This window comes from Cyprinodon tularosa, unplaced genomic scaffold (assembly GCF_016077235.1).
Source record: "Cyprinodon tularosa strain WSP-4 unplaced genomic scaffold, ASM1607723v1 ctg116, whole genome shotgun sequence".
Lineage (NCBI taxonomy): Eukaryota > Metazoa > Chordata > Actinopteri > Cyprinodontiformes > Cyprinodontidae > Cyprinodon > Cyprinodon tularosa.
The window spans coordinates 1,034,694-1,049,285 of NW_024037959.1; the positions used below are offsets into that span (position 1 = coordinate 1,034,694).

General features: G+C 35.7%; 2 protein-coding genes across 5 annotated transcripts in view; one reads left to right on the forward strand and one right to left on the reverse strand.

Moving 5' to 3' along the window:
* Positions 1-23: 23 nt before the first annotated feature.
* On the reverse strand, positions 24-3,585 carry mrpl14 (mitochondrial ribosomal protein L14). Of its 2 annotated transcripts, none has more exons than XM_038307027.1 (2): positions 3,447-3,585; positions 24-508 (listed from the first exon to the last, which is right to left on the reverse strand). In XM_038307027.1, exon 2 carries the CDS (start codon positions 475-477, stop codon positions 142-144), a length of 336 nt encoding a protein of 111 aa, XP_038162955.1. In that variant the 5' UTR covers positions 478-508; positions 3,447-3,585; the 3' UTR covers positions 24-141. The 2 variants fall into 2 exon arrangements, with proteins under 2 accessions (XP_038162955.1, XP_038162948.1); XM_038307020.1 differs by lacking the exon at positions 3,447-3,585 and adding an exon at positions 3,065-3,291.
* A 96-nt stretch (positions 3,586-3,681) lies between these two features.
* The window catches only part of LOC119797756 (CSC1-like protein 2), a 31,980-nt gene continuing 21,069 nt past the window's right edge, over positions 3,682-14,592 (forward strand). For 2 of the 3 annotated variants that reach the window (XM_038306967.1, XM_038306971.1), the window contains exons 1-3: positions 3,683-3,961; positions 11,377-11,590; positions 11,805-11,884. In XM_038306967.1, the coding sequence (XP_038162895.1) occupies positions 11,423-11,590; positions 11,805-11,884 (248 nt within the window). In that variant the 5' untranslated portion in view covers positions 3,683-3,961; positions 11,377-11,422. Of the gene's footprint in view, positions 3,962-11,376; positions 11,591-11,804; positions 11,885-14,592 lie in introns of all 3 variants that reach the window. The other variant, XM_038306976.1, reaches the window with a different exon arrangement.

Below are 14,592 nucleotides of genomic sequence, written 5' to 3' on the forward strand. Positions count from 1 at the left end.
GTAAACATCAGAACTCAGTAAAATGTAATACAAGTAAAATAAAACTTTAATTCTTGATAGGTGGCAGCAAAATAATAAAGCTTTTCCATTTTATAAAAGAACATTCAAAAGCTAAAGGTATACATGTCAAACAAGATGGAATTAGACAAATGTGCTAGCAATTGCCAGAACTTTAGAGTAATCTCCTTCCATTTGACGCAGACTTGTTGGTATAGGGACCTTAATCCTTGTTCCAGTAGGGTTGCCATTGTCCTCAATCAGAACAACATTGTTGGAATCAAAGCGTGGAGTCATGCGATCTCCAGGCATTTTGTGTCCAACGATGAGGGCTTTCTTCTTTTGCCCTTTAATGGCCAGCAACACTTTGTCACCGACTTTCCCGACACCGTTCTTCGTGTAGACGTGGATCACTCTTGGCGGCCGGTGATATGGCGTATTTCCGAGTGAGCTGTTGTCAACCACGCGTACTCTGGTCATCTTCTGAATTGCAGCTGCAGCAGCAGAGACGCTGGCAAGACAAAAAGCAAATCAGTCATGGAAAACTGAGCAGAAACTAAGCGAAACTTCTACTGCTATTAAAAGTATTTCATGTTCCAATTCATGCTTTACAAGAATATGTACACATCTTGAATTTTTGCTATTACAACCACAAACATTGTTTTACTGGGATTTGGGGATTTTAAGTGGTAGACTAACACCAATTGGTGGATAATGGTGCTAACGCCTGATGGTGGCAACCTGATAAAACACTTTTTTTTAGATTTATACCCCATCAAATCAGTCCTAAAATATGGCCATGGATAGGAGTTTTGCTTCTTTACACTAGTACCCCTAAAGAGAATCTAGTACACCCAACTGCTTCTAAATGTCACCGTAATTAAGGGGAAAAAAATCTTTGCATCGATTAATCAAAATATTACTACAGCTCTGAAAAAGATATAAAACAGTATCACAAAGACCAAGGATCAAACAACTCAAATGAAATTCAGAGCAAGGATGGAGTATCTAACATTTCCAGGTGTCAAGAAGCTCAGTCAACTCTATCCTGTAAAATATAGTGTATGGAACAAAATCAAGACAAGTTGGTAAGTGCACATTGTAACTAGAGGTCAGCAGTAGGTACTCATTTTGGTATCAATAAAAAAAAAGGAACAGTATCACTGTTTCTTTGTATCTTATTTTGATTTACCAAGTTTCAAATAAAATATAACAAAAATAACATTTCTGCTTTTGAGTGCAGTTTTCTGGACTTCACAAAAATTAAAAAGTGCATAAAAGTGTCAAACAGTAAATGATGTATTAAAAAAAATCATATGAATCCTCACTTTGGGCCTTATGCAGAACACATGATAACAGGCTAATGCCTTTTGGACCAATCTGCAGCAGTGCATGCAAGATTAAAACAATTTAAAACTAAGGCATCGATCTCACCATGACAGCTTCCATCCAAGACTGATAACTTGGTGTTAATATTTTGGATTAATTCGCCCACCTGAATGTCAGAAAATCTGATGAAACTGTAGAACACTGCAGTGTGGAAAGGGAAAAAAACTCTGTACACAACCTGGCTTTTATGGAAAAGATTCTTATTAAAGGTAAGTGGGGAAAAAATAAATCCTACAAGTCATTTTTCCCTCCAACAAACGCTAAGACTGGAATTAAACAGAAAGCAAATCATTCCTGTTTAGGAAAGGTGTTTCAGAACAGCGCTGTCGGGATGCCAAATTAAAACTAAGCTTTTGTTTGTAACCTGGCAAAATGTTGCAAAATTCAAGAGTTATGCAAATATTTCCAGCATCATTTTTAAAAGAAAAAGTAAAACAAAATGAAAATACTAGAAAATACATGAATTTTTCATTTTAAGCAGTGCAATTGGATACCCTACAGGGCTGCCAACGTATCACCAAACCTTGGGGTGAGATTTTGAAATGGTTTGGACAGGAAACTTACTGTCAAGTTTAGATGAGGATAGATGCAGCTATAGGTTGGAAGTTTTTAGAGGATTTAACCAAAACAAAGTGGCAAATGTGGATTTTTTTAAAGCACAGTAAATGTTACTGAGTAACAATAAGTGGTCTGTAGTTATGTGGAAACTTTTTCTCACGATACACATTATTTTCTCCTTTCCGGTGATTTGTAGAGAACTGAAGTAAAGCAGAATGGCCCTACTAAAATACTTGCATCTTAAATATACTTTAAGAATTTCACAACTTTGCCCATTAACTATTCTCTGCAGTTCAAGTAAATTAAACAATAGGGAACTAATAAGCTATTTCTAGAAGACTGGCACCAATACAGGAACCAGTGCAACCGAAACCTATGCAAACTACACTGTGTATGATTATATGGCAATAAGCTAAGGATTAAAAAGCTCAATTCTTTATGTCATTAGTTACAATCAATCTTAAAATTGACAAAAGCTCACCATGACAGGAGACAGCACTTTTCTGGATGTTTCAATTGGAAGGTGTGATGGAAATTAAGTTTTTAAACATATTCAATGGACCAAAATAAAGATAAATGAATAAGATAAGCAATAAAAAAGACATCCCTGTGGTTCCTCCTCTATGAATCCAGGATAAATGAGTTGCTCTGCACATCCTCTCTGAATGTGGTTGGTCTTTTCTCGGGTGGCTGATCTTTTGAAAAATAAAATGCAATGATTCTTTTTCTCTTTTGTGGACCTCCTATGGGTTTGAGAGGCAAACCTAAATGCCAAAGGGAGATTATTAAACTAGACTGAGCAATAATTATTTAACTTGAGCAAAACATGGACTAAAACTGAGACTAAAAAAGCACCAGGTAAAGAGAAAACAAACTATTAGATGTGATCCTACACTCAGTCTCCACATCAATAATTTAGGCAAGCTGCTGTATTTCTATTCATATTTATCCAAGTACTATACAATACATAACTGGGACGGAAAAGAGTTTTAATGTTATTTTTTAGAGTGAGAAATTGGGAATATTGAGTGAGAGTGTAAGACACTGGGATGGGTGAGAGTTAACAGCCCTGGATTGTACGTTCAAACTTTATTTTTTTCTAAAGATAAGATATCCTTACCTGAAATTTCTTTGAAAAACTGCAGAGGTCTGAGCGAGGAGCGGAGAAAATCGTGGAAAAGCCATGATTACACTAGCAGTCCTTTAGTGAGCTACAAATACAATGAAAAAGATTAGCAGCTAATAAGCTAAATGCTAGCATTATATAACTTCACATGGTAACCTAGTGGGAGTAAATACGGCTAAATTAATTTGATAATAGTATTTTTAAAAGAATATATGTGTTCGAGCATCAGAGTGAGTAAAAAAAAAAAAGCCTAATTTTAACATATACCACATTTAACCGTCGTAATCTCCTCCACACCAATGTCAAAGGCACGTCATCAGAAGGCGACAAATCCCTCAAGAAAACGAAAAAGCTATAAGATACAAGTATTACTTACCCTAATATTAACTTGGAACAGTATGCTAAACATAAATTTTAGTCGTTTGTGCGAAATATGAGCTTTGGCTTTTAATAGAAGAGGGGAAAATAACAAAAGCGTGTCTGTTGTTTTGCATGCTACAGACATGCGCAGTACAGGCAGTATAGAAACCCTCGAACTAGAACCCAACCAAAGACTAGAAGCGAACGAAGCAGGCGCGTTCTACGTAAGCATTTCTATACTGAACTAACTAAACTTGCGGTCGTACTGGTTTTAGTTGACCACAGTGGTTCCACCGGCTTACTCAGCCAGGCTTAACCGCGGTGGCGGAGGAATGTTTATCTGTACTAAGCGAGGAAAATAATTGAACGAAGTACTTTATTTTTTTGTTGCGTTTTTTTTGTACATCGTTGGCAGACCTTAGACTAAAAGTACAAAGGAGTTTCCCGATAGAAACTGTTCGAAGAGCTAGGTTAGCTATCCTCAGTGTTGACTGCTAGCTTCTATTTGAGACGGTGGACAATTTCACCAAAGTAAGTTGCTTTTTTAATATTTGTGAACAATTTATCTAATAATGTCCAAAATTAAACCTTGTGGTATTTCTGTCGTGTTAGATATGGGTAGTTGACTCTTTCTTGAAACTAACTTATTTGATGCTGTCAGAACAACAACTGCGTAAAACCGTTGCATTACTACTAGCGTTGGCTAACATTTCTGAACAAACTGTTCCATTTCAGCTTTTCAACTTATGAGTTCAGATATTTTAATATTTTCTTTTTGCAGCAATTTAAAAGCTTAATAGTTTTAGTACTATTAAGGACATGTCTGTGGAATTTGGTAGATTCTTCTGCTCAACGTAATCGGATATTTCTTGCTAATGAAATTTTAATAGAGATTTATTGGTTAAATAGCAGCAACGACCAAATGATTAAAAAACAAACTTAACAAGAGTTGGAGAATTGTACTGCTTGTGCTCGACAATCATGAATTGAGGTCTATATTGGCAGAAAGAAAAGGGGTGATGTTTTTACATGCCTATATAGATAATCAAAGTGGCCTTTTAGCTTCTTATAGATTTATACTGTCAGGGTTTCATCATGAAAGGATGACTAGTTAGAGCTTGGCTAAGATCATTAATGCCCTCAGCTATCCTTCACGCATGCAGAGCCTATAACAAGATCCATGTGAGCTGTTTTATATTTTAATACATCAGTAATGTTGCATTAAAAAGTAGGCGTGCTTATCCAAAACATACCAAAAGCATCAATATTAGTAAGGAAATGCAACATGTCTGCAACAAATGAAACCCAACTAGATTTACACTTTTTTTTTGTTTTTGCAGAATTAGCAGTTGCTTGATAGAGATTAAAATGTAGCCTAAGTTTAAAAAGTGGGTGTAAGAGTAGAGTACGTTAGACCTTAGATGGATACATCTTCCATGTCTGTTTAAATTTGTACTTTTCTACTTGTATAATAAAGATGTATAAAATTAGGATTAGATATAATAGTTATGTTTTTGGTAATATATAAGACATGGATCAAATCTTTTTACCATAACCATATTACTTTTGCAGAAGTTAGACACCACTCTGATTCTAACACTGTTAGATGACATTTTTTTTCCAATGTTTATCATGTTGATCACTTTGGAGTCAATCCTACAAAAGAATAAATATCCTGGCTAATTTCACTTGTGCATATCTAACTTTTGCCATTACCAGCTTTGATTTGCTTTGAATTTTATATGAAGGTTGTGCACCCTTAAATTAAAGCTTTTTGAAATTATAACATTTATCATTTTTAAAGTGTTCTTTTTGCTTTTTTTTTTTTTTTTTGGCCTCTCTTCTCATGTGGGCGTGATTTTCCTCCATGATGCTCAGGGAGATGTCAGTGATTTATAGCTCAATTCCAGCCAACCTAGCCTTAATATTTTAGTATTATCATTCTTTAGCACATATATATATATTGTATGTATTCATATGTAAAGCTATTTGTAATTAATGATTTAGATGGCAAATTCAATACAGGGGTTGACTTCATGCTCTAATACACTATATTTACAAGAGTTAATTTTAGAGGGAAATTTTGGTTTACATATTTTTAGGTGAATTTATTTAAGATTGTGTATTAATTGTTTTATTTTCTGTTTTCACATCTCTGATGAGTTTGCAGATGGTGACAACTTAACTATAATATTATGAATAATAATGTCCAAATCACATTTTTGGACCACATGTATTTGTAAAAATAGTGTACTTTTTCATATTGTTCCAAATTCGGGGCTGCAATGATGTGTTGAAAAGGACTTTTATAAATATTATTAGAGTGGAACTGCAAAATTCCCATTTCTCCAATGCACCCAAAAGTCTTTTTACTGTGGAGTGAGATTTATGTAGTCATAATGCATGTAATGTGTATATCATTGAAGAGTTATTTTAATCCAGTTCATCTTATGTGCACCAATATTTGTCCGTTGCCATACTAATAAGAAGTTTAAGTATAATTGTTGGTAGTCGTTTATTTTATTTTATTTTATTATTTTTTTTATGTTTTTCCAGCTTGGGGTGTCCACCCAGATTTTCCTTGGTCACAGTCCTATTCCAAATGTTTGCACTTTGGAGTTGGTATGCGTGAGTGCTTGGCTAGTTTGCAATTTCAAAAAATAAGGCAAGGCTTGCTCAAATAGTTTACTTATGATACTATCAAACAGAGGCTTACACAGCCATGGAAAAATGAAGATCAAAATCTCATAAGTGAGTCCTATGTAATTGTAAAGAAACTACAGGAAGTTTGACTTTACCAAATGGTTCCCTTTGACCTCATTAAGGATATCTTTGAAGTAATCTGTTTTGTGGTTTGCGATTGCGTTGCTAGACAAAAGAAAGGAACTATGTACATACCTGAAGATGTAGATGTTATGTAGTCTAAAAGGAAATGAAACTAACAAGTCCAGCTTCATACAGCAGGACATGACTCATGTCTCATGATCAATCACAAGCTCCTTAGCACATCTTTTTAATTCAAATGCCTCTTTCCCCTTTATTTATCAATAGATGTCTGTTTCAGATCCTAATCGAAACACATGTGTTGAAATAACAGGGGACATACTTGCAGCTGGCCTCTGCTGAAGTGGTATTTAGGATGTTTTTTTGTCTGCTGTAATTGGGGTTTTATTGTTATCTTTTTATGTTACACTGAAACTAATGGATGGATGTGAATACAAATTTATAATCGAAACATTTAGTTTTATAGTCTTTCTGAAATTCTTCATTAGTTCCTTATATTACAAGTCTTCAAATGTGCATAGATTATCAGCATCGGTGTGGGTGCAGTAAAAGGGGATATGTTGTTTGCTGCTTGGGTTGAAACCGGTCCATTTGAACCCTGTAGTCTCTATCAGTTTATTGTTCAGCTCTGGCTGTGGCTCTTCAGTGATATCACAGCATTCCAGGGAGAAGATAAATGAGTTAGTGTTAGGGCAGATGAGCAGCATTGTGGATTTGGCTGATAGTCGTGGGTAGAGCGGAGCAAGTCAAACAGTGCAACTGTAAATATGTAAAAAAAAAAAAAAACTCTTAGACTTCTCCAAGCTTGCAGCCAACATTTTTTAATGGAAAATGGATGCTAAACTGTTCCAACTTTTTTTTTTTTAGCTAATCAACAGGAATAAGAGGATTACAGATATTGTCTGTAGTTTAGCCTCTTGTGTTGATTTCCTGAACGCGCAGGTTAGTGTTTCAAAGCCTAAAGTAAACCTAGATGCATTACGGTGTATTGAAGTGCATCATTCATAATTGATGCTGTGGGTCCACTTGGGGGACATGCTGTAACTCTGATTGTTTTACAGCAACATTGAAACTAGAGATTAAAAAAGCAAAAAAAACATCTTTTAGACTTTTCTGAATCAGAATTACTTTATTAATCTCTTTTGGGAAACCCTTTTCTTGCAATGCACCCGTTTACAGAAGAGATGGAGCAAAATAAAATGTACAATGTTGTTTATGCGTGGAAGCATTTAAAATACACTATAATCCACTTATAATCTGACTATTCTCTTCAAGATGTTATCAAGAACATGTTACAATTTGTATGGTCTTTTAAATGATTTACCAGTAATGTTTAGCACCAGCTTGCCAATAGAATTAGCATTAGAAAAAAGACCACCTGGACGTAGGTCTCTTTTATATTTAGATGAACATTGATACATTTTTGTCCTATATAATAAGAAAATTATGCTGGAGATTTTCTGCCTGAACTAGTCTTTTATTGAAAAGTCGGCTTCTGTGCTTGTTTTTGGTTTTTGAGATGCGTCATTGAAAGGAAAATCCCTTTAAGAAATGTAACATAAGGCCAACCCATTGCAGACTTGTCCCAACAGGCTTCATCTTTTTAAGATGTCTTTTCAACTTCTTTGCTAGTAATTCTAAACAAGTTAATTCAACCTGTACCAATGTTTTCTCGGATATTTAATTTTTTGCTGAAATAACAAACTTCTGTTTAGTAATTTCAGGAAACGCTGAATAAGTGTAAGCATGTTTCTTCCCCCCAAAGTTATATAATTACATGTCGGCCACAATTCAGGAACACAAATGCCTTTTGCTATAAAACCACTGTGGGTTTTTTTCTGTCATACATGTGATCAAATGTTGCAGCTAAATGTGTGACTAGTGACATCAAGGCATGGTGAAATTATCAGATCATAACGTTTTGACAATGTTGGGTGAAAAACCCCATAAGTCACATTATGTACACAGAAAAATCTATAACAGAGATGTCTAAAATAACCTGTTTTCTCTGTTTAAAAAAATCAGACAACTGCAGTTATTTCTGCTGATCTCAAAGCAAAGCAGCATACTTTATAACACCTTTGCCACTCCAGTACAGTGGGGCAAAAAAGTATTTAGTCAGCCACCAATAGTGCAAGTTTCCCACTTAAAAAGATGAGAGAGGCCGGTAACTTTCATCATAGCTATACCTCAACTATGAGAGACAAAATGAGAAAAAAAAAATCCAGAAAATCACATTGTCTGATTTTTAAAGAATTTATTTGCAAAATATGGTGGAAAATAAGTATTTGGTCAATAACAAAAGTTCATCTCAATACTTTGTTATATACCCTTTGTTGGCAATGACAGAGATCAAACGTGTTCTGTAAGTCTTCACAAGGTTTTCACACACTGTTGCTGGTATTTTGGCCCATTCCTCCATGCAGATCTCCTCTAGAGCAGTGATGTTCTGGGGCTGTCGCTGGGCAACACGGACTTTCAACTCCCTCCAAAGATTTTCTATGGGTTTGAGATCTGGAGACTGGCTAGGCCACTCCAGGACCTTGAAATGCTTCTTACGAAGCCACTCCTTCGTTACCTCGTTCATGCTGAAAGACCCAGCCACGTTTCATCTTCAATGCCCTTGCTGATGGAAGGAGGTTTTCACTCAAAATTTGACGATACATGGCCCCATTCATTCTTTCCTTCACACGGATCAGTCGTCCTGGTCCCTTAGCAGAGATACAGCCCCAAAGCATGATGTTTCCACCCCCATGCTTCACTGTAGGTATGGTGTTCTTTGGATGCAACTCAGCATTCTCTCTCCTCCAAACACGACGAGTAGAGTTTTTACCGAAAAGTTCTATTTTGGTTTCATCTGACCGTATGATATTCTCCCAGTCATCGTCTGGATCATCCAAATGCTCTCTAGCAAACTTGATACGGGCCTTGACATGTACTGGCTTAAGCAGGGGGACACGTCTGGCGCTGCAGGATTTGAGTCCCTGGCGGTGTAGTGTGTTACTGATGGTAGCCTTTGTTACTTTGGTCCCAGCTCTCTGCAGGTCATTCACTAGGTCCCCCCATGTGGTTCTGGGATTTTTACTCACCGTTCTTGTGATCATTTTGACCCCACGGGGTGAGATCTTGCGTGGAGCCCCAGATCGAGGAAGATTATCAGTGGTCTTGTATGTTTTCCATTTTCTAATAATTGATCCCACGGTTGATTTCTTCACACCAAGCTGTTTACCTATTGCAGATTCAGACTTCCCAGCCTGGTGCAGGTCTATAATTTTGTTTTGGGTGTCCTTTGACAGCTCTCTAGTTTTGGCCATGGTGGAGTTTAGTGTGTGACTGTTTGAGGTTTTGGACAGGTGTCTTTTATACTGATAATGGGTTCAAACAGGTGCCATTAATGAAGGTAACGAGTGGAGGACAGAGGAGCCTCTTACAGAAGAAGTTACAGGTCTGTGAGAGCCAGAAATCTTGCTTGTTTGTAACTGAAGAAATACTTATTTTCCACCATATTTTGCAAATAAATTCTTTAAAAAATCGATTAGCTGTGTCGCGCGATTAATGCGTCATCCGCCGTCATCACTGCCACTTGACTGAAACGCGGGAAGAAAAAAAAAATACGGTCAGCAGGATGAGTAACCATGTTTGTTTCGTTTTAAAGTGGGGAAACGTAACGTTAGTTTCTCAGGTAGCTCATCTGATGCTTTCCTTACCTTGTTAGTAGGTTACAGATAGTGATAAGGTTGGCTACTTATTTTACTTTTAATTTCATTTGAATTAGCTTAAGCAGCGTTTATATTTACTTTATAAATAAATTAACTTGCAAATTATGAGGGCAAGGCTTTTAAAGTTTAAATCTTCTGGCAAAGATAAAGTAAAGAAGATCCTGCAATTTATGGAAGTAAAGCAGAATAAAATCCAGCAAGATCAGTAATATTTCAATTAATTATATGCCACATTCCCATGTAAATATCTGTCTTTGGAGGATGTGTTTTTTAGCACCCCCAGTTCTCTCATTTTTATTCCAAATACAATTTATAATTTGAATCACAGGGCTATTTTTATCTTCATGGTTAAGTATTTTCTCAAGTAGTAACTTTAACTGCTATACTTCCCTGTCTTAAAAGGCAGAACTCTTCTAGTCTAAAAAAAACTAATTTGTTGAAATGGGGGGGGGGGACTATTGTTTAAACCCCTTAGAGGCTTTAAAAAACAAAAATGCCTGTCTCTTTTTTGTGCTTTATGAAACAAAGTACCCTATATTTTGTGGATGTACAGCTACATTTCTCATGTAAGTTTGCGTAGTTTTAACACAACCATTTATTTTTCATATTGCACCAGTACAGTTAATGAGCAACCTGTACTTGTGTGATTGTTTGTTCTGTCTAAAATGTTTATTTTGGAATAAAGAGGTTAATATAAAAAATATTTTTGTCCGATTCATCGATTAATCGAAAAAATAATCGTCCAATTCATCGATTTTTAAAATAATCGTTAGTTGCAGCCCTAGACTAAATACTTTTTTGCCCCACTGTATGGTTATTCAAAGCAGCAAATTAGTAAAAAGACACTATTGAATTACAAGTAGCTTAAAGTTAACTTTCTTATTTTGTGGCATATTTTACCCTTTTTTGCTCTTTACATATCTATATTTTAGGTAAAAGCGGCAGCAGATTGGTTTCCAAACATATGACCTGCTAAAATTTCAAAATTTTATTTAGTTTAATATATTTTCAAACAGCTTTTTTATTTCTAGTGAGGGAGGATCAAGTGTATTAGCTTTCTTTCACTCACTGGGAAGTGCGTAGCAACAGGTAAGGCAGGGGCTGCACCATAACACCCTGTGTGCAATTCAACAGAAGAAAGCTATGGTCATTCTGGCCATTATAAAAGTGGAAGTGTTTTGAAAAAAATCTTGGTTTTGATAATATAGCTTTTTAAAAACCTTAACAGTGACATCCAGCCTGTCTGGGTCTAATGAAATTGATAAAATGCCCGCCTCAGAGCGGGGAAGAGGTTAGTCACAGCTGTTCTAAAGTGCTTTGACATGTCCTTCCTTTTCTCTAAGTTCGATGGAAGAATGTGAAGAGTATGGCTCCAATGCATTATTATTTCAGTATATTATGTTATTAAAATGTTTTTGTTGTTGTTTTTGTTTTTGTTCATAGGGTGCCAGCATGCTGCAGTAACTGAGCTAGAGACTGGGATTTCACAATGGGCCTGGTCCAGCAATGTGCCGATTCAGAGAACTGCCCACAACTGGGGGGCAATACCACAGAAAAAGACGTCTGCTACTCGGCCCGAATCCGCAGTACTGTACTCCAAGGATTGCCCTTTGGTGGTGTGCCAACTGTCCTTGCCCTTGACTTTATGTGTTTTTTGGTGAGTATTCATATCATTCATCTGTGGGGGCCAGAATATTGATTCAGAGGTCAGAAACCAACCCCAATATTGACACGACCTTGTATTTTTCCTCTTTAAAGTGAAATACTTTCAGGAAAGTGTTTTGAAATGTAGTTATGCAACATTTGTGTTTCTGGTCCCTTTTGTGTAAATGGAGGCAGTAAAACAAGCACTGTTTGTTGTGTGCCTGTAGATGATGCTGGTTGTGTTTTCCGTGTTGAGGAAACGATGTTGGGACTATGGGCGCCTCGCCCTGGTGAATGACGCTGACAGGTAAAGCTTACTCTCCTGGAATAACCTGTTTTTGATCTATGGGAAATTATAAAAAATGGTAAATGTCCAATAAAATATTCAATATTTGATGTATTTCAGGCAGTGTTTAAAAGATGTTAATGCACAAAAAGCAGATGCATTTTCCTTTTGCAAGTTTTCAAGAGTTTTCAACATATTGTTTACAGTGTGTGGGACTGTTTCTGTTTCATCCATTTATGCAAGTCGTACTCTTTCTTTTAATTTTGAAGTTGTTGGGATATTTATGTTTAGTTGGTTTTGCCGGTCTGATCTGTTCTTTAGATGATATCACTCTTGAAACATTTTGCTTTTCTGGGTATCTGTACTGGTAATACAGACATTTTATTGCATTAGCAGGTCTGTTTACAAAGCAACCACACAAAAAAAGATTTTATGTTTGAACAAATGTTTGGGTTTGAATGAAATTTATACCGATGGAGTTTTATCTGGGAGAACATGGTGGAAAACTAGTTGTTGCCATAATTGTGTTTTATGCACAACTGAAGATATCCAATAATTAAACATTTAATTATCTTAGGCTACATTTAAATAAACCTTAAAGCCACAATAAACAGAGATAATGAAGAAGCGAATAAACAGGTTTATCAAGAGCTGGATACTTCTTATCCGTGTTTTGTTTTATATTTAATTGAACAAAGGTTAGACCCAGCCTAATTCTAATTCCGTTTTAGTCCCAGAGCTATGCTTTCAGTTAGCATCTGCTCTTGAACTATTGATTTGATGCTCGTTATATAAGTCATAGCCACATACACCAGCAGCCCTGGTGAGGTTTGGTTAAAATCCCTAAGATCAAAGCAATGTCACAATAAACCTTTTTTAAGCTTATAACTTCAAAACTTAAAAATCTTTAGAAAGACTGCAAAAAAATGTCCACAACAAAAACCTTTACCAACTTATGACAGTTATTTTGCCAAGTTACTGAAGTTCCTCCAATAATACATTTTCAGAATATTTTCTTTAAAAAACACACACATAAAAATATATAAAAGTTAAACATTGGTGAATAGCCATACACTGTAGTGGTTAGTAGTATCCCCCTGCAAATACTTCATTGAAACAACCCATTGCTATTAGCAGCTGTTTTTTTCATGTAACATTTCCTAAGTTTGGAGCATACAGAGAGAGAGATCTTTGACCGTTGCTCTTTTCACAATCTTTGATTATCTGCTCATGCACTCATTGCTTGAGCAAACCTCACAGGTTGTCAGTTGCATTTAGCACTAAGGTTTTTCATTCATGTCCACATAGATCAGAGTGTATATTCAACCGTTATTTAAAGTCAGACCCAGCTTGTCTGTCTAAACTATATTTTAATCTGATCAAAGAAGTACTTAGTTCTAGTCAAAGTCCTCATAGATTTGAGGACAGTGCAGTTTGTTTGCTATTGTGAGACAGACAGGGCTTTTTCTGCTGTTATTCCCTAGCTACCACTTCACAGTAATCAGTGGTTCAATTGAAATCTAAAATACTTTATTAATCCCAAAGAGAAATTAAATGTTGCAGTAACTCAGCTATAGTGTTACAGAAAGCGATAAGATACTGAAACTTTCCCAGAAACTATTATTAACTTTACAGTATTGTCAGGCGTACCAGTAATTCTGTCATTTGAGATTTCCTATTTTGATTTCCTATTCTGGTAATGTTGTTACTTGGTTTGTAGTGACGGACAGCCTTGGGCTCATTTGGAGTTTCCTCTCTTTAAAGGAAACCAAACCATGAAAGAAATGAAAATGACAGGTTTACAAACTAAACTGATTCAGACCAAGGTTAACAATGTGCTTTTTATGATTCAGCAATGATTGTTTGCATTTAAAGACCCTTAGCCTACTTTATGTTGCAGGTGAAAAAAAAGTCCAATGAATAATGTCATTAACCACAGTTGGTAAAGAATTGAAACACTTCTGCAATTTATGTGTTCTCCTGTGGCTGGGTTTAGTTGGCTTTTCTCTCTTAATAGAAGAAATATATATATTTTTTTAAAGTATTGCATTTATTCATGTTGTCAGGGATAATTTTGTTTTATTTAAATCAAATCAAATCAGTTTTTTTTTCCATATACAGCACCTGTCCAAGAGACGTCATCACTTGCATTTAACTGTATATATTCAGTTAAAGATACAGATTTTTTTTAAACGTTATCAATTTAAGGAAACCTGCAGATGCATTCGGTCATTGATTTAATTTATACTTATATATTATAGAATTTGTATGGCTTTAAATACTTTTGTTTTGTGAACCTACTGTCCAATAACAAACGTAATGTCTACTGTCTGACCACCCTTCTGTGTTTATTAGGATTTTTTCAACTTGAAACGGATATGAAAAAGGTTATTCAAGAAGTGATGATCTGACTGACACAGGTTTTTGTATTTCCAGAGTTTGGTCAGCATAAGTTTAAATAAAGAAACATATATTTAATGTCAATATTTCTGAAGTAAACCATATGTGATTTCTTCTGTCATCTCAATTCTTGTTAGTTGCTAGGCTTCATGTATGCTGATCGCCTCTTAAATAGCTGCAGTTAAAAAGACATGTCTAGATCCTTTTAGATGGGAAAAACAAATATGGGTGGATGATTCCTAGATTAAGTCGTCCCATGTCTCACAATGAGGGGAAAAGCCTGATCAAGTTGAGAAAAGACAGAGCAGATTGACCTCGGACAGAGTCCT

What these genes read in the sequence shown, in the direction of transcription:
- mrpl14 (XM_038307020.1), bottom strand. Translation starts at nt 3,129, where the DNA reads ATGGCTTTTCCACGATTTTCTCCGCTCCTCGCTCAGACCTCTGCAGTT. An exon ending in GTTTTTCAAAGAAATTTCAG is followed by an intron (nt 509 to 3,064) that starts GTAAGGATATCT and finishes TTGTCTTGCCAG; the next exon opens with CGTCTCTGCTGCTGCAGCTG.